This window comes from Rhinoraja longicauda, chromosome 4 (assembly GCF_053455715.1).
Source record: "Rhinoraja longicauda isolate Sanriku21f chromosome 4, sRhiLon1.1, whole genome shotgun sequence".
Lineage (NCBI taxonomy): Eukaryota > Metazoa > Chordata > Chondrichthyes > Rajiformes > Arhynchobatidae > Rhinoraja > Rhinoraja longicauda.
The window spans coordinates 11,619,947-11,645,482 of NC_135956.1; the positions used below are offsets into that span (position 1 = coordinate 11,619,947).

Sequence of the window (25,536 nt, forward strand, 5' to 3'; positions counted from 1 at the left end):
GACTCGGTGGGCCGAAAGGGCCTGTTTCCGCGTAGTGTCTCTAAACGAAAAACACTGAATAAATTACCTCCTTGCAAATCTACAAACTCAAACCCTCGATACTACACATCAGCCGCGCCCTTTTGTCTCTGCTCATCTTGCAGCCGTTCATTTGCTTGTCGTGTTTTCTTTGAAGAGACGAAGTTGATGAAATATTTAAGGTGCGGTCTGACTAGTGCTCCATATCGTTTTATGACTATTTCCACTGATATATGTAACTGAGGAGGCTTTGTAGTCTGTTGTTGACTGCGGCATTGGTCGGCCCAGTTTGGCATTGAGTCTAATTAACCGTTTGATCCACGTTTTTTGTTTAACTCAACCTCATTTATCTGCCTGACCTTGCACATTCATGCCCATCTTGTCTCTGGGCCAAATTCCCATTCCAGCAAAACTAGTTTCCCCTGCTCTGCAAAGATGTAATTAAATGCCTCTTCTTCAGTTTAGGCTAGTTCAGAGATATACCATAAATTTACATTTCTACCAACACAATTAACCTACAAACCTGTACGTCGCCATGCTTCTGTTAACCTTTGGTCGCATGAGCCCGAGTTATCCTCTTCTGATATCTGTAAGTTGCTTAAATTGTTGATTGTAAATATTTCCCAGTCGTTAACACTTTAACACCAATATGGAATCAGTCTGCAGAAGACTCCTGACCCATTCCCTCCATCGATGCTGCCTGACTCGCTGAGTTAATACAGCATTTAGACTTTAGAGATTCAGAGTGGAAACTGGACCACCGAGTCCTCGCTGACCAGCGACCATCCCGTACACTAACATTATCGTACACACTAGGGATCATTTACAGAAGCCAATTAACCTATAAACCTCTAGGTCTGTGACTCGGTGGCCCAAAGGCCTATTTCCACACTATTATTGAACTAAACCAAACCAAACCAAACCAAATGTGTGGGAAGGAACTGCAGATGCAGGTTCAAACCGAAGATAGACACAAAAAGCTGGAGTAACCCAGCGGGACAGGCAGCAGCTCTGGAGAGAAGGAATGGGTGACTTTTCGGGTCGAGACCCTTCTTCAGACAACCAAACCAAGCCAAACTAAACTAAACTCCCTAAATTCAATTCACAGGACTTTGTCCCCTACTTTAACATAAGCTTTCAGTACTACCATGGACCACGGTCTCTGACTATTTACCATTTCTTTTCAGAAAGGCCAGAAATTATTCTGTGACATCCTTGTTGATTGCACCAGGGAGGCAACTCACTGTCCTGGATTCATGTCTAAATCCATAAATGTGCCTGTCTACTCCCCTCACTATCGAGTCACCTATCACGGTAGTCTTTGGACTCTTGTTCCTTCCTTCTCATTTAGATAAGACGTCCACGGGTTCTCTTCGTTGATCCATTACAGAGCAGAGTATAACGCAGTGGAACATTGGCAACGAAGGAATATGTCCTCAATGCATAATCTGCATTCAAGATGTATTCAATGCATAATCTGCATTCAAGATGTATTCAATGCATAATCTGCATTCAAGATATATTCAATGCATAATCTGCAATCAAGATGTATTCAATGCATAATCTGCATTCAAGATGTATTCAAGAGATATAGCTCATAGGGCTAATGAAATCAAGAGATATGGGGCGAAAGCAGGAACGGGGTATTGATTTTGGATGATCAGCCATGATCATATTGAATGACAGTGCTGGCTCGCAGGGCCGAATGGCCTACTGCTGCACCTGTTTTTTATGTTTCTAATCTGTCATTTCCAATTCAATGAAAAATAGTGTAACCACAGCAATGCTCCATCACCCTATGTGTATTCTCAGTACACATTGCTCTACTTGGAGATTTAATTTAGTTTAGTTGAGAAATACAACTTGGAAACAGGCTCTTCGGCCCACCGAGTCCGCACCGACCAGCGATTCCCGCACACTAGCATTATCCTACACACACCAGCGGCAATTTACAATTACAGTATACCAAAGCCAATTGACCTACAAACCTGTGTGTCTTTAGAATGTGGGAAGAAACCGGGGGAAACCCATTCAGATCACAGGGCAAATGTACAAACTCCATACAGACAGCACCTAAGTTCAGGATCGAATCCAGGTCCCTGGTGCTGTTAGGCAGCAACTCAACTGCTGTGCCACCGTTTTGCATATAGGGCGAACATATTTTGCATTGAGACAGTCTTTTCAAGGATAGACAGATGTACTGTTAAACTGGAATATTTTGCATCCATTTCAGTTCTGTGAAAATAGGTTCAATTCATCTGATTTATAGTCTAAAATATCAACATAAGGTTTGTATTTCAATGCATATTCATTAAGTTTATTGCCTGTTCAAGTGGTTACATTTTTTTTAAACCACAAGTCCCTCGAGAATTAACCTTTTAACTAAATGTGTTTTCCATTTTGCAATATGGATCTAATTTTAGTCATGCAACATTTGCAAAGGAAATATATTACAGATTGCTAATGACAAAGATAACACACACATGAAAATATTCCCATGATTATGATAAACCTGATTAAAACTAAATTGAAAATGAATCATGGTTATTTAATTATACGGATTTGCTCTCATGATGTGCCGTGTAGTAAACAGTGAGATAGTTCATTATTTTCCACAACTAGTCTACCAAATATATAACGCGTATGAATGAAAATTACTGTTCAAAGCATTAAGATGAATTCTGATACGTTGTGCAAGGAAAACAAGATTTGCCTTTGTAGAGAGAAACCTGATCACTGAAGAAGGGTCTCGACCCGAAACATCGCCTATTTCTTTTCTCCAGATGCTGCCTGAACCACTGAGTTACATTGCATTTTTACATTGCATTTTGTGTCTACCCTGATCACTGAAGCCCATTTGATCATGTTTCAGCCTGTTGGTGCTGATAGTTTAGTTTAGTTTAGTTTGGAGATACAGCATGGAAGCCGACCTTTCGGCCCACCGAGATCACAACGACCAGCGATCCCCGCACATTGACACTAACCTGCACACACTCTCAACAATTTACACTTATACCAAGCCAATTAACCTACAAACCCGTACGTCTTTGCAGTGTGGGAGGAAACCAAAGATCTTGAAGAAAACCCACGCAGGTCACGGGGAGAACGTATAAACTCCGTACAGACAGCGGCCATAGTCAGGATCGATCACGAGTCTCTTGCGCTGTAAGGCAGCAACTCTACCACTGCACCCCAGGGGTTTACAGTTTTACTCTCAGTTCTGAAGTGACCTTATGAACGAGTCTCACTGCAGTTGCTTCATCTTCTCCCCTCTCCCATCAGGCAAGAGGTAGAGAAGTGTGGAAACACACATCTCCAGATTCACGGACAATTTCTTCCCAACTGTTATCAGACAACTGAACCATCCTATCACCAACTAGAGAGTGGTCCTGAGCTACTATCTACCTCACTGGAGACCCTTGGGCTATTTTTAATCGGACTTTACTGGAATTTGAGTTTGAGTTTGAGTTTAGTTTACTGTCAGTTGTGGTATCGCGAAAGGTACAGTGGAAATTTTTTGTTGCATGCTAGCCAGTTAGTGGAAAGACAATACATGATTACAATTGAGCCATGCACAGTGTCCAGATACATGACAAAGGGAATAATGTGAGTAACGTTTAGGGACTTTACACTGAAGATAGACTCAAATTGCTGGAGTAACTCAGCGTGACAGGCAGCATCTCTGGAGAGAAGGAATGGGTGACGTTTTGGGTCGAGACCCTTCTTCAGTCTGACTTTATCTTGCACTAAACTTCAGGGGCTTTATCTTGCACTAAACGTTATTCCCTTTATCCTGTGTCTGCCCACTGTGGACGGCTCGATTGTAATCACATATAGTCTTTCTGCTGACTGGGTAGCACACAACAAAAGGCTTTTCACTGTACCTCGGTACATGTGACAATAATCCAAACTAAACTAAAACAACTAAACTAAATTAAAACAGCATTTATTTCAGACAATTGTCTATTCATTTGGTCAGGGATGTGGCTGGCCGGGTCAACAATTTGTCGCTCTTCCATAGTAACCTTTGAGAACGGGGTATGGAACTACCTCTTGGGCCTACTGCAGAGGGTGGCACAGTGACGCAGCAGTGGAGTTGCTGCCTTACAGCGCCAGAGACTCGGGTTCAATCCTGACTACGGGTGCTGTCTGTAGGGAGTTTGTACATTCTCCCTGTGAGAAGAAGTTCCTACTCATCTTAGTTTTAAATGGCTGCCCTTAATCTTCAATGATTCAGTGATTCAGTGATACTTTATTGTTACATGTACCTAGGTACAGTTAATGTGATGTTTGATGGACTGTGTGCGGTGTGAGGACCCGTTGCTTCTCCTGTGCAGCAGGTGGCGCTGCACAGGACAAAGGGAGATGATTTGTACATAGTTATCTTGGCTGTACACAGTGTGTGGTGGCAGCCATTTTAGTTGTCTTGCTGCCAGCATTGAGTTACTGTAATAAAGACTTCTGTTGTACCTTGAAGACTCGCAAAGTCTCATACGGGCATAGAACCAGAACACGAAAGTTAAATTCTTTGTTTTGTATACAGCAGACCTCACCTGGGCAGTACACAAAGAGTCGCCACTTTTCTGGTGCTGACAAAGTTACAAAAAGTTAATCGAACAGTCTTATTATCTTCTCGTGATTCAAGGTTCTCCTGCTAACGAAAATGCTTGCATTGCCACCTAAAGATTTGCTGTTTTCAATAAGATCACCCCCCACCCCACCCCCCTCAATCTTCTAAACTCAAAGAATATAGCTTTAATTTATTTGGCCATTCATGATAGCACAACCCCATAATCCCTGCAGTTAGCCAAGCAAATCTCTTTGAAAATCGTCTGTGGATGCTTGTCTGTGTGAGTTTTCTTCGGGTATTCCGGTTTCCTCCCACACTCTAAAGACGTGCAGGTTTGTAGGTTAATGGAAATCCCTTCTGGAAATCCCTAGGTTAGGGTTCGGGTTAGTGTGCGGGTGATCACTGGTCGTCGTGGACCCGGTGGGCAGAGGGGCTTGTTTCCACACTATATTGGATGATTTGCCTAGCTCCTGGTGGAGGCAGATATGATAGTGGCATTGAAGGGGCTTTTAGATATGCAGGCAGATGAGATTAGTTTAGTTTGGCGTTATGTTCGGCCGGGACATTGTGGGCAGAATGGCCTGTTCCTGTGCTGTACTATTCTACTATTCTACTACATGCTATATGACTATATGACTTCATCAGTGGACGGCTAAACTAATTGTGTACCACATACTCTCAACCTCACCAAAAAATGTGTGCCTTAGTTCATGTTTGGGACTAATTCATAATTTCCTCTTTGGTTGTCAATTGAGAAATGCACTATCCAGACAAGTTAAAACTAGTGCGCTAAGTAAGTGTGCTGAATTTAAGCCCAAACGTTATAGACATGGATTCCATGCCTATCACTTACTCCCCTTTCATCATCAGTTTGGATGCGAAAGGTTGTTTACGTGTTGCTCTTTTCATTACTGACTGCTGTTACGAAGAATTTACTCCTGAAATATAAGCATGCGGACGTCAAACACAGAGAATTCTGTTTTACAGAGTAAAACCAGCAATTATTTCTGGAAGATTTTTTAGAATGTTTAGGTTTAGGTTTATTATTGTCATGTGTACTGAGGTACAGTGAAAAGTTTTTTGTTGTGTGGTAGCCAGTCAGTGGAAAGACTACACATGATTACAATCAAGCAGTCCACAGTGTACAGATACAGATAAAGGGTATAGCATTTAGTGCAAGGTAAAGTCCAGTAAAGTCTGATTAAAGATAGTTCAAAAGTCTCCTACGGGATAGATGGGAGGTCAGAATCGCTCTTTAGTTAGTGATAGGATGGTTCAGTTGTAAGTTCATAAACTCATAAGTTATAGGAGCAGAATTAAGACGAGTCGCACCCTGGCCACTCCCTCTTCTCCCCTCTCCCATCGGGCAAGAGGTACAGAAGTGCAAAAACGCACACCTCCAGATTCAGGGACAGTTTCTTCCCAGCTGTTATCAGGCAACTGAATCATCCTACCACAACCAGAGAATAGTCCTGAACTACTATCTGCCTCCTCAGGAACCCACGGACTATCTTTGATCGTACTTTACTGGCTTTACCTTGCACTAAACGTTATTCCCTTATCATGTATCTGTACACTGTGAATGGCTTGATTGTAATCATGTCTTTCCGCTGACTGGTTAGCACGCAACAAAAGCTTTTCACTGTACCTCAGTACACGTGACAATAAACTAAACTAGACTAAACTAGTGTTTAGTTCTCCACCTCTAGAGTTGGTCATTTTACATTTGGTAAAAAGGTTCTGACTGTCTACCCTATCTATACCTCATAATTTTATATACTTCTATCAAGACCTTCTGCAGTTGTATAGGGCCCTGGTGAGACCACATCTGGAGTATTGTGTATAGTTTTGGTCTCCTAATATGAGGAAGGACGTCCTTGCTATTGAGGCATAGGTTCAAGAGGTTAATCCCCGGGATGGCGGGACTGTCATATGAGGAAAGATTGGAAAGACTGGGCATGTATTCACTGGAGTTTAGTAGGATGAGAGGGGATCTTATAGAGACGTGTAAAATTATGAAAGAATTGGACAAGCTAGATGCAGGAAAAATGTTCCCAATGTTGGGGGAATCCAGAACCAGGTGCCACAGTCTAAGAATAAAGGGGAGGCCATTTAAAACTGAGGTGAGAGAAACCTTTTCACCCAGAGTTGTGAATTTGTGGAATTCTCTGCCACAGAAGGCAGTGGAGGCCAATTCACTGGATGAATTTAAAAGAGAGTTAGATAGAGCTCTAGGGGCTAGCGGAATCAAGGGATATGGGGAGAAGGCAGGCACGGGTTACTGATTGTGGATGATCAGCCATGATCACAATGAATGGAGGTGCTGGCTTGAAGGGCCGAATGGCCTCCTCCTGCACCTATTTTCTATGTTTCTACGTTTCTATGTCTCCCCTCGACCACTGAGCCTCCAGAGAAAATTTGGATGTTGCCCGGGAGATTTTCAGTCTCTCATTTTCATGGCTGTCATGGGGTGATCTCTTCACTCAAAAGGAACAACGTCGATTTTTTCAAGAGAGATGTTTTCAAAAGAGATTAAGATTTAGCTATTAGGGCTAATGGAATCAAGGGACATGTGGGAAATGCAGGAACGGGGTACTGATTTTGGATGATCAGCCATGATCATATTGAATGGCGGTGCTGGCTCGAAGGGCCAAATGGCCAACTCCTGCAACTATTTTCTATGTTTTGGGCATTTAATGATCTATTATTGGTCTTACATGTATATCTTATATGAGTCTCTTTGTTTTCCTCCTTAGTTCAAGTGTGCAAGTGCACAGACAGCAAACGGTGTTTCATTCCAGTGGATGATGATTCCTCTTATTCCAAAGTTGGACTTGCAGTTGGGCTACTGCTTGGAATCTTCGGTCTTATAGGTGAGTGTTCAATGGTTCTTTATTACCACATGTACCAAGGTACATTGGTAGAGTGGCACAGTGGAGCAGCGGTAGAGTTGCTGCCTTATAGCGCCAAAGATCCAGGTTTGATCCTGACTACGGGTGCTGTCTGTACGGAGTTTGTACGTTCTCCCCGCGACCGCGTGGGTTTTTTTCCGGGTGCTCTGGTTTCCTCCCACACTCCAAAGATGCACAGGTTTGTAGATTGTTTAGTTTAGTTTAGAGATACAGTGCGGAAACAAGCCCTTTCGGCCCACTGGGTCTGTGCCGACCAATGATCCCCACACATTAACACTCCTACATCCACTAAGGACAATTAAAAAAAAACTTTTACCAAGCCAATTAACCTACATACCTGTACGTCTTTGGAGTGTGGGAGGAAACCGAAGATCTTGCAGGTCACGGGAGAACATACAAACTCCGTACAGACAGCACCCGTAGTCAGGATTGAACCCGGGTCTCCGGTGCTGTATTCGCTGTAAGGCAGCAACTCTACCGCTGTGCCACCGTGCCGCCTAAAGTTTTTGTGTAGGAAAGAACTGCAGATGCTGGTTTAAATCAAAGAAGGACACAAAATGCTGGAGTAACTCAGCGGGACAGGCAGCATCTCTGGACAGAAGGAATGGGTGAAGTTTCGGGTCGAGACCCTTCTTCAGACACGAAATGTCACCCATTCCTTCTCTCCAGAGATGCTGCCTGACCTGCTGAGTTTCTCCAGCATTTTGTGAATAAATACCTTCGATTTGTACCAGCATCTGCAGTTATTTTCTTATAATACTTTTTTTGCATACAGTTCATTAAAATTATTGCCGTACGTAAATACGATCCGAGATTAGGTACTGAAGGTATAGAAACAGCCCACTGAGTCCATGTGTAAGAGTCGCCAGGTTTTGCCGCCATTTCCAACGACCAACGTCCAAGCTGCATTGAGCCATTTGCAGTGTATATGATAATAATAATAATAATAAGCATTTATTTTATATAGCGCTTTACCAGGTGCTCAAAGCGCTTTACAAAAACAGTCATAACATAAAAACAAACAGACAAACTATCCTGACGGAGAAGCGGCGAACAAATAGCGCCAGCGTCCTCTCACGTCAGGGTCCGGCAGTAGAAAAAAATGTTTAGTGCAAGGTAAAGCTAGCAAAGTCCGATCAAGGATAGTCCAAGGGCCATCAATGAGGTAGATAGTAGTTCAGCACTGCTCTCTGGTTGTGTTCAGTTACCTTATAACAGCTGGGAAGAAACTGTCCCTGAATCTGGAGGTGTGCGTGTTCACACTTCTATACCTTTTGCCCGATGGGAGAGAAGAGGGAGTGGCCAGGGTGCGACTCATCCTTGATTATGCTGCTGGTCTTGTCGAGGCAGCGTGAGGTGTAAATGGAGTCAACAGGTTGGTTTGTGCAATGGCCTGGGCTGCGTCAGCATTTCGCAGCTATTTCTTGCGGCCTTGGATGGTGCTGTGCCCAAACCCGGCTGTGATGCGTCCCGACAAAATGCATTCGGGGCCAGGCACGGCAGCCTCCCTCTCTGGGCGGGTTTCCCGGTTCCGCAGCTGGCGAGCCGGGCCTGTTGCCGTGGGATACGGTGATGCCCCGCGGCCCATTGATCAAGGCCCAAGCTGTGTGTGTCCGACATTGTTCCTGTTACAAATGTACGGTTTTATAAGCCCCCGGGGAGAAGTAATTTGACGTGTTCATTAATCTCTCCACAGCGTTGATCCTATTGGTTGTGTTTTTAAGAATGAAACCGAAAAAGCAACCAAAAACGGACCCATATCAATTGGAGCTAAATGACAAAGAAGCTGTGCCTCTGACTACTGCATAACGGCAGACTTTTACATGTCTACTCCCCGGGAAAGAAATTATTTCACAGGGTCAGCTTGTCAACTTCGTGAAGTCCCTGTTACAACTTCAACCAGGGATTATTCTTTTTTACCATGAAAACAAGTTTAAAACACTAAAAAATGTTTCGATTTTGACCATGGCGCACACATCAATGAATAGAATCTCGCAGGACCTGGAACGAGTGTAAGGTTGTGTCCTTTGTGTGTGATCTTTACATTACCTTCTGCCATTATTATCTGTACATTACATTTGGAATATCACGTGTAAGAGTCATTTTCCAGAGTTTAAATTTCCATCTTATTCGGACTGGCAATGCAGATTTTTGGAGTTTTGTTAGGCTCGACTGATCTGCACGATTTATTATCAATTAATCTGGGATTGAGAGATGAATGGTCTGTCCCCAAATATTTCTTGCCAAAAAGAAAGCGGTCATTGGTCATTTAAATATTTTACTTGTTAAATAATCAGGGAACATTTCTCAGTGAACGCAATCCTCAAACTGGCCTGGCTTCAACTCACTGCATTCTTTTTGGCTTCTGAGATGAAATGATCAAGGATTTATAATATATATTTTTTTAAATGCCTCAGCTTACTTTTGAACATGACTGTTTCATGAGTTGCATCATTTCCATTTTGATGAAGTCACCACAATGATGAAATTATGCAATTTGATATGATTTTTTCTTTTTCTTCCGTGATTTATGTTTGATTTGTAAGGAACTTGCTAAAAGAGTCTTCGCACAAGCAATATGTGAACATCCTGACCCTGATAGGTGATCTGATCTGAGGTTTGGTTTAGTTTAGTTTAGTTTAGTTTAGAGACACAGCGCGGAAGCAGGCCCTTCGGCCCACTGGGTCCGCGCCGACCGGCGATCCCCGCACATTAACGCTATCCTACACACACTAGGGACAATTTACATTTATGTCTTTGGAGTGTGGGAGAAAACCGAAGATCTCAGAGAATACCCATGCAGGTTAAGGGGAGAATGTACAAACTCCGGACAGACAAGCACCCGTAGTCAGGATTGAACTCGGGTCTCTGGCGCTGTAAGCGCTGTAAGGCAGCAACTCTACCGCTGTGCCACCGTATATCCAGGTGATCTGAAACATTCTGACAGGTGAGCTCAGGCAGTCGTAGCCATGACTAATAACGGCCCTGCGATAAGGAAACATACAAGAAATAAAAAGGTGCAGATACCGTTGAGTTTCAAATAAAAACACAACAAATTCCAGAAAGATGCAACAGCATCTGTGGATGGCGAAACAGAGCAGTGGGAAAGAAGTCTTATTCACGGTTGTTATCCATTGTCCTCTACAAAATGGCGGTGTAGGGTTTACTGGGCGAGGACATTGTTGGGCCTAGATATGATGATCATGGTGAGCAGCCTAATGCCAAACACTGCCTGGGTTCCCACACGAAGACTGCTTCTGAACAAAGTGTTGGGGATGGTTGCTGGTGTATCTCAGTGCCAGCTGGAAACGTCAATTAGGAAAGAGATTTAGTGGGTGCAGTGCCTGGGAGATCATATTTGGGATAGGCAGTGGGGAAACTGTGGCCATAGAACTAATGCTCCAGTGGCAATCCGATACGATAGAACTTTATTTATCCCAGGAGGGAAATTGATCTGCCAGCAGTCATAATAACACAAAATACATGAAACATGAAATTAAAGTGACGAGTGGAAAGGATTGGGGATGTGCAAAGACCAAAATCCAGTTGGTCAAGCTTCATTGGGCCAAGAACAATGTTTATCTCATAATCTTTCTGGCTCTTCCTGTCAATTAAAGGACCGTGTAAATAAGAATTACGCTTGAATGATATTTTTGTGTCGGTCGTTCTAAATTGTCCTTCCTTTGATGTTAATAATGTTAATGACATGAGAAGAAGAATGCTGATAGTGCTTTTGTTTTGCTCCAGAGAGTTTCGAAGGGCAAGGTTTTGAGAAATGGTTCAGCAGAAATGGTTGTAATTTGGTGTGAACGGGCTTGAGGTGGCAATTGTTATTCTGCTTGTTTTGATGTAAAAAATATGTATGTACTCATTGTAGCCATGGTTTTTATTTTGTTCAGTGGCTATATATGTTCATTTTAGAATACAACTATCTGCCAAGGTGATTTCTTTTTTTCTGCAGTAATCATCATGTGTTGAATGGGTTCCTTGCTAACAAGTGTACAGAAATGTTGTCTAGATTAGTCGGAGAAATAGAAATATTTTAAATAGCGAGGAAATGGGAAATGTTGGCGCAACATTTGGCGAAATGTTGGGGCGGCACGGTGGCGCAGCGGTAGAGTTGCTGCCTTACAGTGAATGCAGCGCCGGAGACTCAGGTTCGATCCTGACTACGGGCGCTGTCTGTACGGAGTTTGTACGTTCTCCCCGTGACCTGCGTGGGTTTTCTCCGAGATCTTCAGTTTCCTCCCACACTCCAAAGACGTACAGGTATGTAGGTTAATTGACTGGGTAAATGTAAAAATTGTCCCTAGTGTGTGTAGGATAGTGTTAGTGTGCGGGGATCGCTGGGCGGCGCGGACTCGGTGGGCCGAAGGGCCTGTTTCCGCGCTGTATCTCTAAATCTAAAAAAAAAATCTAAAATCTAAAAAAAAGGGGAAACACTAGTGTTCTTACATATAAATACCAAAAAAATCGTGTGCAGGTATTTGCAACTAATTCTGGAAACAAATGCTGTGTCTGTCTGCAATGCAAAGGGTTTGAAGAAGGATAAGGGCAAAGCCGTATTATAATTACCTTAAGGTCTCGAAGGTCTTGACCGCAATACAGCTTGCCTTCTGGTCTCCCATCCCAAGTAAGCAGATGTGTAGGGAGGAACTGCAGATGGTGGTTTACACCGAAGAAGGACTCAAAATGCTGGAGAAACTCAGCAGGACAGACAGCATCTCTGGATGGAAGAAAAAGGTCTCGACCCGAAACGTCATCCATTCCTTCTATCCTGAGGTGCTGCCTGTCCCGCTGAGTTACTCCGGCATTTTGTGCCTTTCTTCTAAGTAACAAAAGTGGGGAGAAGAAGGTTGTCCTTTGAGGAGACTTGGGTCATGATGCCAAGAGTTTAGAAGAGTGAAATTTGAACTGTTAAAGCATGCAGAATTATTCATGTGCTCAACGGGGGATTGCAGGGAGAATATTTTCACCCTGCCTGAGTTTCAAACTCGTGTTCAGATCTCGGAGTAAGGAATTCGCCATCAAAAAAGACATTTCTTCACTCAAATGGCTGTGAATTTTTGCAATTTTCTACACGAGTAAACCCTGATTGCTCAGTTAATATCTCAGGAAAGAGAGAGATTTTTGAAACAATCTTATCGGAATCAAGGAATATGGGAAGATGGAGATGAATTAGACCAGTCATAAAGTTAAACATTGAAGCAAGCTTAAAGGGTAATATGTCCTAATCTTGTACTTATTTCCTGTGTTCTTATGTACTGCCTCTCAATAGACAATAGACAATAGTTGCAGGAGTAGGCCATTCGGCCCTTCGAGCCAGCACCACCATTCAATGTGATCATGGCTGATCATTCTCAATCAGTACCCCGTTCCTGCCTTCTCCCCATACCCCCTGACTCCGCTATCCTTAAGAGCTCTATCTAGCTCACTCTTGAAAGCATTCAGAGAACTGGCCTCCACTGCCTTCTGAGGCAGAGAATTCCACAGATTTACAACTCTCTGACTGAAAAAGATTTTCCTCATCTCTGTACTAAATGGCCTACCCCTTATTCTTAAACTGTGGCCCCTAGTTCTGGACTCCCCCAACATTGGGAACATGTTTCCTGCCTCTAACGTGTCCAACCCCTTAATGATCTTATATGTGTCAATAAGATCCCCTCTCATCCTTCTAAATTCCAGTGTATACAAGCCTAGTCGCTCCAGTCTTTCAACATACGAGTCCCGCCATTCCGGGAATTTACCTAGTAAACCTAAGCTGCACGCCCTCAATAGCACAAATATCCTTCCTCAAATTTGGAGACCAAAACTGCACACAGTACTCCAGGTGCGGTCTCACTAGGGCCCTGTACAACTGTAGAAGGACCTCTTTGCTCCTATACTCAATTCCTCTTGTTATGAAGGCCAACATTCCATTGGCTTTCTTCAATGCCTGCTGTACCTGCATGCTTCCTTTCAGTGACTGATGCACTAGGACACCCAGATTTTTTTCCTCTTCACATACCTAAAGAAGCTTTTACTATCCTCCTTTATATTATTGGCCAGCTTACCTTCGTACCTCATCTTTTCTCCCCGTATTGCCTTTTTAGTTATCTTCTGTTGCTCTTTAAAAGAGTCCCAATCCTCTGGCTTCCCACTCTTCTTTGCTATGTTATACTTATTCTCTTTTATTTTTATGCTGTCCTTGACTTCCCTTGTCAGCCACGGGTGCCTCTTACTCCCCTTAGAATCTTTCCTCCTCTTTGGAATGAATTGATCCTGCAACTTCTGCATTATTCCCAGGAATACCTGCCATTGCTGTTCCACCGTCTTCCCTGCTAGAGCCTCCTTCCAGTCAAATCTAGCCAGCTCATGCCTCTGTAATCCCCTTTGCTATACTGTAATACTAACACTTCCGATTTTCCCTTCCCTCTCAATTTGTAGATTAAAACTTATCATATTATGATCACTGCCTCCTAATGGCTCTTTTACCTTGAGTTCCCTTATCAAATCAGGTTCATTACTCAACACTAAATCCAGAATTGCCTTCTCCCTGGTAGGCTCCAGTACAAGCTGTTCTAAGAATCCATCTCGAAGGCACTCCACAAACTCTCTTTCCTGGGGTCCAGTACCAACCTGATTTTCCCAGTCTACCTGCATGTTGAAATCTCCCATAACCACCGTAGCATTACATTTGCGACATGCCAATTTTAGCTCTTGATTCAACTTGCACCCTATGTCGAGGCTACTGTTTGGGGGCCTATAGATAACTCCCATTAGGGTATTTTTCCCTTACAATTTCTCATTTCTATCCATACTGATTCTACATCTCCTGATTCTATGTCACCCCTTGCAAGGGAGTGACTATCATTCCTTACCAACAGAGCGACCCCACCCCCTCTGCCCACCTGTCTGTCTTTTCGATAGGTTGTATACCCCTGAATATTCAGTTCCGAGCCCTGGTCCTCTTGTAGCCATGTCTCAGTGATTCCCACAACATCATACTTGCCAATGTCTAACTGAGCCTCAAGCTCATCCACTTTATTTTTCATACTCCGCGCATTTAAATACAACACTTTAACTTCGGTATTCACCTCCCCTCTCACACTGTTGGCCCTGACCTTACTCTCTTATTCCATCTAGAACTTTCCTTCCCATTTATTCCAGAGTCCTTTGCAATTTCTCCTGTATTCACTTCCCCTTTAACTCCATCTTCATATTCCCAATTTGTCAACCCCTCCCCCCCACTACTTAGTTTAAACCCACATGTGTAGCACTAGCAAACCTGCCTGCCAGAATGTTGGTCCCCCTGCTGTTAAGGTGTAACCCGTCCCTTTTGTACAGGTCACCTCTACCCCAGAAGAGATCCCAGTTGTCTAGAAATCTAAATCCCTGCTCCAACCCCTCAGCCATACATTCATATCCCCGATCTCTCTGTTCCTGCCATCACTAGTACGAAGTACAGGAAGCAATCCAGAGATAACCACCCTCGACGTCCTACTTCTCAGTCTTCTTCCCAACTCTCTAAACTCATGTTGCAGTACCTCCTTTCTCTTCCTCCCGATGTCATTCGTGCCCACATGCACAACTACTTCCGTTTGTTCGCCTTCCCTCGCTAGGATGTTCTGAAGTCGGTCCGTGATGTCTTGAACCCTGGCACCAGGGAGGCAACAAACCATCCTCGACTCCCGCCTGCCGCCACAGAATCTACTGTCCGTACCTCGGACAATGGAGTCACCCACTACTATGGCTCTTCCCGACTTCGGTCTCCCCTGTTGGGTCCCATTGCCTGGATTAGAGCCACCGACCCTGTCCGCCGCTCGGACTGGAAGCGTCTTCTGCCCCGACAGCTCCCAAGAGGGTGTACTTGTTTGCAATAGGCACAGCCACCTGTGGTCCATGTTTACTCCCCTTTGAAACAGTCTCCCACCTTCGCTCGACCTGGACCCTTGGCGTGACAGCCTCACAGTAGGTCCTGTCCAGGAAACTCTTGCATTCCCGGATGGCCCTGAGGTCATCCAGCTGCTTTTCCAACTCCACCACACGTCCATTCAGGAGCTGCACCTGGACACAGTTCTTGCAGGTGTAGCTCCCAGAAGCTCCAGCGGTGTCCCTACCTTCCCACATCCTGCAGGAAACACACTGCACCAACTTGTCCGCCATTACTTTAGTGTCAAAAACAGATCAGGCTTAAAAACAAGTGTATCCTCCTCACCTCAGCCTCCTCGCCGAAGACTCGCAGCCAAAGACTCGCACTTTTCTGACAGGGCCGCACCCAGACAGGGCCGCACCCAGACAGGGCCGCACCCAGACAGGGCCGCACCCAGACAGGGCCGCACCCAGACAGGGCCGCACCCAGACAGGGCCGCACCCAGACAGGGCCGCACCCAGACAGGGCCGCACCCAGACAGGGCCGCACCCAGACAGGGCCGCACCCAGACAGGGCCACAACCAGAAAGGGCCGCACCCCTTGTGCAAGCCTTTATACCAGTCATTAAATTGACTAATTGGCCAAATTACCAAGCTTCTAATTTAATTGCTGTAATTTACACTTACTTTCTTTCAGCCAACGGTTGTCCTTGCTCCTGCTGCTGCACTCCCGACCTTTACTGTGACTCAGGGATTACTGGCATTATAAATAATAGCAGAGCCACCAGGGTTATCATGATCCTATACATTAATTTTTCTGCAAGCTATGATATAATTTTTGATCTTAAAACTTACAGACGCTCCACGGGATGAGCCCACAGAATACGGGCCCATCTGTTAGTTTCTTGAATAAGCAGATCTGACTTTTGGCCCAATGGGCAATTTTTCATTGTGCAGTTTTGTAAGGAGGTGCACTCTGTTTCAAAGCTGATGGAACAAAGTCATTGTAAAAAGTCAACACGGAATCTTCTGCTCTGGCATATTTAGCTTTTGTGAGGGTTTATATTCTGCAAGGTAACCTTTTGAAATAAACTTGAATGTGACGTTTTCTCTTTTGTGGTTTGAGTATTATATTGCTTAGATAAGATCCAATACATCCATTAACATAGTTTAGTTTAGAGATACAGTGCGGAAACAGGCCCTTCGGCCCACCGAGTCCTCACCGACCAGCGATCCCCGCATATTAACACTATTCTACACACACCAGGGCCAATTTTACACTTATACCGAGCCAATTAACCTACAAACATTTGCATCCTTGGAGAGTGGGAGGAAACCGGAGATCTCGGAGAAAACACACGGGGGGAAACGTATAAACACTATGCAGACAGCACCCGCTGTAATCGCTGTACGGCAGCAACTCTACCACTGCACCACTGTGTCGCCCTGGGCTGGGCTACATTTGCAACTCTCTGCAATTTCTTGCGGTCTTGGGCAGAGCTGTTCCAAAACCGAGCTATAGCCCAACCCGACAGTATGCTTCATCAGGAATGGGTGATGTTTCGGGTCCAGACCCTTCTTCAGACTGCAGATGGGTCTCGACCCGAAACGTCACCCATTACTTCTCTCCAGAGATGCTGCCTGTCCCGCTGAGTTACTCCAGCATTTTGTGTCAATCTTCCGTTTAGACCAGCATCTGCAGTTCCTTCCCACACAGAAAAAATTCAAGACTGGATTTGTGGGAAAGCATTCTGTGGCAAGGATGGAGAGACTTTGTGACCAAACTATTGACGTAATTGCTGACGAAATAACACTCCATTTGCTCAGAAAATGTTGGTTTTCAATCCGGAGGATAACTTGTCGGCGCGGACCAAGACTGACGTCTGATAAGTAATGTTAGACTCGATTTACAGCATTATTGAAGGTTGACACAAAAAGCTGGGGTAACTCAGCTGGACAGGTGGCATCTCTGGAGAGAAGGAATAGGTGACGTTTCGGGTCGAGAATCTTCTTCAGAAAAACGGTCCCACCTGCCTGCGTTTGGCCCATATCCCTCTAAACCTGTGCTATCCATGTGCCTATGTAAATGTTCCTTAAACGTTGTGATACTATCACCTCCAACAGCTCGTTCCATACACTCATCATCCTTTGTGTAAAAATGTTACCCCTCAGGTTCCTATTAAATCTTTCCCCCCTCACCTTAAACCTATGAGGGCCAGTTAACCTACAAATGCGCAAATCTTTGGGATGTGGGTGGAAACCGGAGCACCCGGACGAAGCCCACGCGGTCACAGGCAGAACGTGCAAACTCCACACAGACAACACCCAAGGTCAGGATCGAACCTGGGTCTCTGGCGCCGTGAGGCAGTGACTACCAGCTGTGCCACTGTGCCGCCCCTGAAGTACTTTTAAACTACTTTCTGCAAACGTTTTTCACATTTGATGGATGTGTCAGCTTATAGTTTAGTTTAGTTTAGAGATACAGGCTGGAAACAAAACTAAATAAGCTAAATATAGTTCTCAGCATTGTAGTGCAATGCCATACCCAAAGTTCAATTGAATACAATGCTGAACCTATATTCTGCACTCTGTTTCTTTCCCTTTGCCCTTCAAATTGATTTTTTCAGTGAATACTAGGTTTTAATTAAAGGCAGGAAGTATTGGAAGGGTACAATAGCTGGTGTTTCAGATGGACACCTTTCATCAGAATTAATTTATATTTTGTATTATGATTAACCAACTTAAATTCTGCAGTGTAAGAATCCTCAGTTATTAAGCTGTAACAGTAACTCATTTTTTAATTTATATGTCTAGTATGATAAAACGGCACACTTAATCTTTATTAATTTCTACTAATATTGAAATCAGGTCACTGAAAATCCTTCAAATAACGCTTTCTATCACTAGAATTTACCAGAAGAAGATTTTCAATCTTCTTCTGCTGTCATTTTCTTGGATTCCAGTATTAACGAAGGAAAATGCTTAGCCAAAACGTATGGGGATTTGGAAACAAACTAATACAAAGTGTTTTACGTGACAGTGTGGGTCTTCAGTAATCTGTTGGATAACTGCACAGCAACCTCACTAAGTTTCACCCCAGTTGCATATTCCATTTCAGGACTGAAATCGATTTAATCCTTTAAGAAGGCAGCTGTGCATCAGAGTGTATAGTTTTAGTTTAGGGGATACAGCGTGGAAACAGGCCCATCGGCCCACCGAGTCCGCGCCGACCGGCGATCGCCCGTACACTAGTTCTATGTCCTACACACCAGTGGCAATTTACAGAGAAGCCAATCAACCCGTAAACCTGAGATAGACACAGAAAGCTGGAGTAACTCAGCGGGTCAGGCAGCATCGCTGGAGAAAAGGAATAGCTGACGATTTGGGTCAGGACCCCTTCTTCAGACTGAGAGCCAGGGGGAAAGGGAAATGAGAGATATAGAAAGTATGTAGAATAAATGAATGAAAGATATGCATAAAGCAATGATGTTCAATGAAAGGTAGAGCCCACCCCCCCCCCCCCCCCCCCCCCCCATGATCCATTGTTGGCTGTGGAGTAGGTTATACAGGTATAACGTATGAGTTATACACTTTTAGTTATGCACAGTTATAACCTATGAGTTATACAGACAGTGAAACTCAAAAGGACGACATGTCTTTGGAATGTGATAGGAAGCCAGAGCACCCAGAGAATCTGAACCATCCTATCAACAGTGGTCCTGGGCTACCATCTACCTCATTGGGGACCCTCGAACTACAATATCTTTGATCGGACTTTGTCTTGCACTAAATGTTATTGCTTTTTTCATGTATCTGTAGGACGGCTCAACTGTAATCATTTATTGTCTTTCCACGGACTGGTTAGCATGCAAATAAAGCTTTTCGCTGTACCTCGGTACACGTGACAATAAACAAAATACACTTGCACATGCATGCACATACGCACACACATGCATACACACACACACACACACACACACACACACACACACACACACACACACACACACACACACACACACACACACACACACACACACACACACACACACACACATACACGATATGATACGATACGATACGATAGAACTTTATTTATCCCAGGAGGGTAATTGATCAGCCAAGAGTCATAAAAACACAAAATACATGAAACATGGAATTAAAGTGACGAGTGGAAAGGATTTGGGGATGTGCAAAAATTGAGGGGGGGGAGCAGGGGAATCAGTCTCAGTCTACCCCACGACAGAAGGGGGAGGTGTTGTACAGTTTGATACCCGCAGGGAAGAAGGATCTCCTGTGGCGTTCTGTGCTGCATCTTGGTGGGACCAGTCTGTTGCTGAAGGTGCTCCTCAGGTTGACCAGTGTGTCATGGAGGGGGTGAGCTGTATTGTCCAGGATGCTCCACAGTTTGAGGAGCATCCTCCCCTCCAAGACCATCTCCCATGAATCCAACTCCACCCCCAGGACGGAGCCGGCCTTCCTGATGAATTTGTTGATCCCGTTGGCGTCCGCGGCCTTCGCCCTGCTGCCCCGGCACACGGCAGCGAAGGAGATGGCGCTGGCTACCACCGACTGGTAGAACATCTGCAGCATCTTACCGCAGATGTCGAAGGAGCAGAGCCTTCTCAAAAAGTACCACCGGCCCTGTCCCTTCTTGTACGGGGCCTCAGCGTTCCTGGACCAGTCTAGTTTACTGACCAGGTACACTCCAAGGTATTTGTACTCCCTGGTAAACTGCACATCCACACCATTGATGGAGACAGGGGACAGGGGTGTACACGCACGCACACGCACTCTTCAGGCTTCTATGTCTTCTTCCCGATGGCAGGACTAAAATGTGTGTGTGGCTAGGGTGGTGTGGGTCTCTGATGACGCTGGCTGCCTTTTTGAGGCAGCGACTCCGGTAAATCCCTTCGATGGTGGGGAGGTCGGTAGCCGTGATGGACTGGGCAGTGTTCACAACTTTTTGCAATCTTCGCTTCTGGACGTTCAAGTTGCTGAACCAGGCCGTGATGCAACCAGTCAATATGCTCTCTACTGTACACCTGTAGAAGTTCAGGAGATTCTTCTTTGACATACCGAATCTGCTTAATCTTCTCAGGAAGTAGAGGCGTTGATGGGCGTTCTTTATGAGCATGGAAAGGTGACGTTTCAGATCAGGACCCTTCTTCAGACTGAATCTTTGTCTGCATTTGGCCGTATTAAGTTTGAGCAAGAAACATTTGATTCTGACACAAGAGTTTAAAGTTTCAGTTTCAGTTTCAGTTTAGTTTATTGTCACATGTGAGATACAGTGAAAAGCTTTTGTTGCGTGCTGACCAGTCAACGGAAAGACAATATACGATTACAATCGAGCCATTTACATTGAAAAGATACATGATAATATGGCGAGTCCGAAAACTTGTTGGTTGTAGAAGAAGTTTATTGCAGCCGCAATATTCGAATACAAGGTTAAACAACAAGGTAAAGGACAACCATCAAAAACTTACTGTCTTCTTCGAAGACTTCGCCGAACTAACATTTCGGGCGCCAAAAGCGCACATGACCACGCTGGCCAATCAGCGATGTCGCTCTCTGGACCAATCCCCACGATCGCGTTCACACGTGACCTCGCTGGCCAATCTGAGGGTTCGACGACCCGGACCATTCTCTATGGTCGCTACATGACCCCCCCCCCAGAACCCGAGGTACGGAACCTAGCAGGGAGCCTGATTTCGCGACCACAACGAGTACAGAGAGGGGCAGCCTGAACCACAGGAGCCAGGGGTTCCGGACTTGGAGGAACTGCCGGAACGGGGGGTCCTGGAGGAACTTCCGGAACGGGGGGTCCTGGAGGAACTGCCGGAACGGGGGGTCCTGGACTGAGCGGAACTAACGGAGGTTGGCCTCTCCTAGGGGTTTGGCTGACCAGGACTGGTTGATCCGGATCCAAGTGTGCAGGTTTGAGCCGGGACACCGAGACGAGCTCACTCTTGCCGCACATGTCTAAGGTGAAGGTAGCCGTTCCCTTACGCAAAACCCGGAACGGCCCTTGATAGACCCTCTGCAACGGGGCACGATGGGAATCTTTTCGCAGAAAAACAAACTCACAGTCCTTCAGGGAAGGCGGTTCATGTACCATGGGACACCCATGACGTGAAGTCGGAACTGGAGCCAGGGAACCCACCCGTGCCCGGAGAGATGCTAATACTGATGGGACTGTAGGCAGCTGGTCTGAGGGGTCCGGAAACAAATCTCCGGGTACTCGAAGTGTCGAGCCATATACTAGCTCCGCGGACGACGCACCGAGATCTAGCTTAGGAGCAGTCCGGATGCCCAGAAGAACCCAGGGGAGTTGGTCTACCCAGTCCGGGCCTTCAAGCCTTGCACTGAGGGACGCCTTAAGTTGACGGTGGAACCTTTCTACAAGTCCATTTGCCTGGGGGTGATATGCAGTAGTGGGTTGTAACTTGGAACCGTACAGTTCTGCGAGCGCGGCCCAGAGGGACGAAGTGAACTGCGGCCCCCTGTCAGTGGTAATAACTGCCGGGACCCCGAAACGAGCTACCCAATGGAGGGCCAAAGTCCTGGCACAAGACGCTGACGAAATATCAGACAATGGGAAAGCCTCTGGCCACCGGGTGAACCGATCCACCACCGTGAGGAGGTGGGTGTAGCCCCGGGAGGAAGGCAAAGGCCCGACTAAATCCACGTGGATGTGGAAAAAACGAACTGCTGGGACCTCGAACTCCTGTACGGGGGGCTGGACATGGCGCTGGACTTTAGCGGTCTGACAGGGAACGCAGGAACGCGCCCAACCTGCTACCTGTTTCCGTAGGCCATGCCAGACAAACCGAGCTGCTACCAAAGCAGAGGTGGAGCGGATGGACGGGTGAGCCAGCCCATGAATGGCATCAAAAACCCGGCGCTGAAGGGAGGGCGGTACTACCGGCCTGGGACGGGGAAGGGAAACATCACACCAGACTTTCGTGCCTTCCGACCCGCAGGCTACCTGAGCCAACTTCAATCCCGAAGTGGTGGACTGGTATGCCGAGGCGGTATCCGCTAGAAGCTGTGCCTCCGCAAGCTCCTGGGGATCCACCTCGCAGTCCACCGCCGAAATAGGGGAAAAAGCAGGTCTAGACAGGGCGTCAGCAACGGCATTAAGCTTACCCGCGACATGACGGACATCGGTGGTAAATTCGGAGATAGCAGTCAGGTGCCGCTGCTGGCGGGCCGACCATGGGTCAGACAATTTGAAAAATGCAAATGTTAGTGGTTTATGGTCCGTAAAGGCCACAAATGGGCGGCCCTCAAGGAAATACCTGAAATGACGAACAGCTAAATAGAGGGCCAGAAGCTCTCGGTCAAATGCGCTATACTTCAGCTCAGCCGAATTTAGTTGCCGGCTGAAAAACGCCAAGGGCTGCCAACGGCCACCGACCTGCTGCTCCAAGACCCCGCCCACCGCCACGTCAGAGGCGTCAACCGTCAGGGCCGTGGGGGCGGAGGGGCTCGGGTGGACCAACATGGTGGCGTCTGCTAATGCTGCCTTAGCTGCTGTAAAAGCCGACTCTGCGGCCGGGGACCATATCAACTCTACCGGTTTTCCCGCAAGGCACTGGAAGAGCGGGCGCATGACCCGCGCAGCTGCCGGAACGAACCTATGGTAGAAGTTAACCATACATACGAACTCCTGTAGTCCTTTTACTGTGGTGGGCCTGGGAAATGCCCGGATAGCCTCCACCTTCTCGGGCAAAGGGGAGGCGCCGGCAGGGGTAATTCTGTGCCCTAAAAAATCAAGAGAAGGGAGGCCGAATTGACATTTGAAGGGTTGGATAATGAGCCCGTGGTCTTGGAGCCGCTGGAACACAGTCCGCAAGTGGACCTGGTGTTCCTGCACTGAGGGGCTGGCGACCAGGATGTCGTCTAAATAAATAAACAAAAAGGGTAAACCCCGACCCACACGGTCCATCAGTCGTTGGAAAGCCTGTGCCGCGTTCTTTAAACCGAAAGGCATACGCAACCATTCAAACAACCCGAACGGAGTAATCGTGGCGGTTTTCTGTATGTCCTCCGGACGCACCGGAATCTGATGGTATCCTCGCACCAAATCGATTTTGGAGAACACCACCGCTCCTTCCAGCCCAGACGAAAAGTCCTGTAGGTGCGGTATGGGGTAGCGATCAGCCGTGGTGACAGCATTGAGACGCCGATAATCGCCACATGGTCTCCACCCCCCAGATGCCTTGGAGACCATATGCAACGGCGAGGCCCACGGGCTGTCGGACTGACGGACAATGCCCATTTCCTCCATCTTCCTAAATTCCGCCCGTGCCACCACCAGTTTGTCTGGCGGTAGTCTCCTGGCCCGAGCGAAAACGGGAGGGCCCTCAGTGCGGATGTGATGGACCACGCCGTGCTTGGCCGAAGGCATGTCAAAACGTTGCATGAGCAGCTCTGGAAACTCCGCCAGGATCTCAGCATATGAGTCAGGGGCCGCGACAACGGCCTGGACAGTAGGGCTGGGCGGGGAGGCGATTGTCGGAGCGACGGGCTCCTCGCCGGCGGAGGGTCGAAGGTCGTTACCGCGGACATCAGGGACCAGTGAAAAAGCCCAGAGAAAATCTGCGCCCAGGATCGCTTGTCTGACGTCTGCTATAATGAATGGCCATTCGTACGTGCGGAGGCCTAACACAAGGAACATCTTCCGTATACCGAAAGTGCGAATGGGGCTGCCATTAACCGCGATGAGAGTGGGACCTGTCTTACCCGTTGTGGTTTCGAGGTCGGTCGGCGGCACTATACTGACGATGGCTCCCGTGTCCACCAAAAATTCTGTGTCCGTGAATCGATCGTGGACGTAGAGGCGTCGGTTCTGGCCAATCGTAACTGCCCCTATGTACGATCGGCCGAGGCATTTCCCGCGAAGGTACAAGGTGAGCGGCAGTTGCGGGATTCGCTACCCCATCGTAGGTGATAATAGCACCAGCCGCGCTTGTGCGGATCTTTTTGGCGGGCTTTCGGAGAACTGGCGGGAGACGCGGCGCCATCTTGATGTCGCTGCGGCGTGGTCACTGATGTCGAGACCTTGTTGATCGAACCGCTTGCCTTGTTTTTAGCCGCTATGAGCGCGTCCGCTTTCGCTGCATATGCTTCGGGGTCCTTAAAAGAACAATCCGTGAGCAGCAGTCGGACATCCTCAGGAAGCTTCTCTCGGAATGCCTGTTCGAACATAAGGCAATCCGTATGCTCACCGGCTAGCATCATCATTTCGGCCATGAGAACGGACGGCCGTCGATCTCCGAGGTCCGGTAGGTGCAGAAGTTTTTCAGCGCAATCATGCCTATTAAACCCGAAGGTTCGCAGTAACACTTTCTTCATTGCCTCATACTTGCTTTCCGCAGGCGGATTAACGATGAAACGCATCACGCGTGTGGTCATCTCCGGTGATAGAGCGCTGACGAGGTAGTAATACTTCGTCGAGTCGTCCGATATATTCTTTATATGAAATTGAGCTTCGGTGTGGATAAACCAAGATTGCGGTGAATGTGTCCAAAACAACGGAAGGTGAACACTTACCGCGCTTAACTCCGGTGTGCCAGGTGCGGCAATCAACAACGAGGCGTCGTGTTGCTGCATAGTCGGTGATCGTCCAGATCACGTCGGGGTCACCAATATGGCGAGTCCGAAAACTTGTTGGTTGTAGAAGAAGTTTATTGCAGCCGCAATATTCGAATACAAGGTTAAACAACAAGGTAAAGGACAACCATCAAAAACTTACTGTCTTCTTCGAAGACTTCGCCGAACTAACATTTCGGGCGCCAAAAGCGCACATGACCACGCTGGCCAATCAGCGATGTCGCTCTCTGGACCAATCCCCACGGTCGCGTTCACACGTGACCTCGCTGGCCAATCTGAGGGTTTGACGACCCGGACCATTCTCTATGGTCGCTACAATAAGGGAATAACGTTTTGTGCAAGATACCGCCAGCAAAGTCCGATCAAAGATAGTCCGAGGGTCACCAATAAGGTAGATAGTAGTTCAGGACTGCTCTCTGGTTGTGGTAGGATGGTTCAGTTGCCTGATAACAGCTGGGAAGAAACTGTCCCTGAATCTGGAGGTGTGCGTGTTCACACTTCTATACCTTTTGCCCGATGGGAGAGGGGAGAAGAGGGAGTGGCCGGGGTGCGACTGGTCCTTGA

General features: G+C 46.6%; 1 protein-coding gene across 1 annotated transcript in view; it reads left to right on the forward strand.

Moving 5' to 3' along the window:
* Positions 1–11,477, forward strand: part of cdh17 (cadherin 17, LI cadherin (liver-intestine)) — a 91,783-nt gene extending 80,306 nt beyond the window's left edge. Inside the window, exons 17-18 of the mRNA XM_078398495.1 lie at positions 7,345–7,461; positions 9,197–11,477. Of these exons, the coding sequence (XP_078254621.1) occupies positions 7,345–7,461; positions 9,197–9,309 (230 nt within the window). The 3' untranslated portion in view covers positions 9,310–11,477. The remainder of the gene's footprint in view (positions 1–7,344; positions 7,462–9,196) is intronic.
* Positions 11,478–25,536: the final 14,059 nt, after the last annotated feature.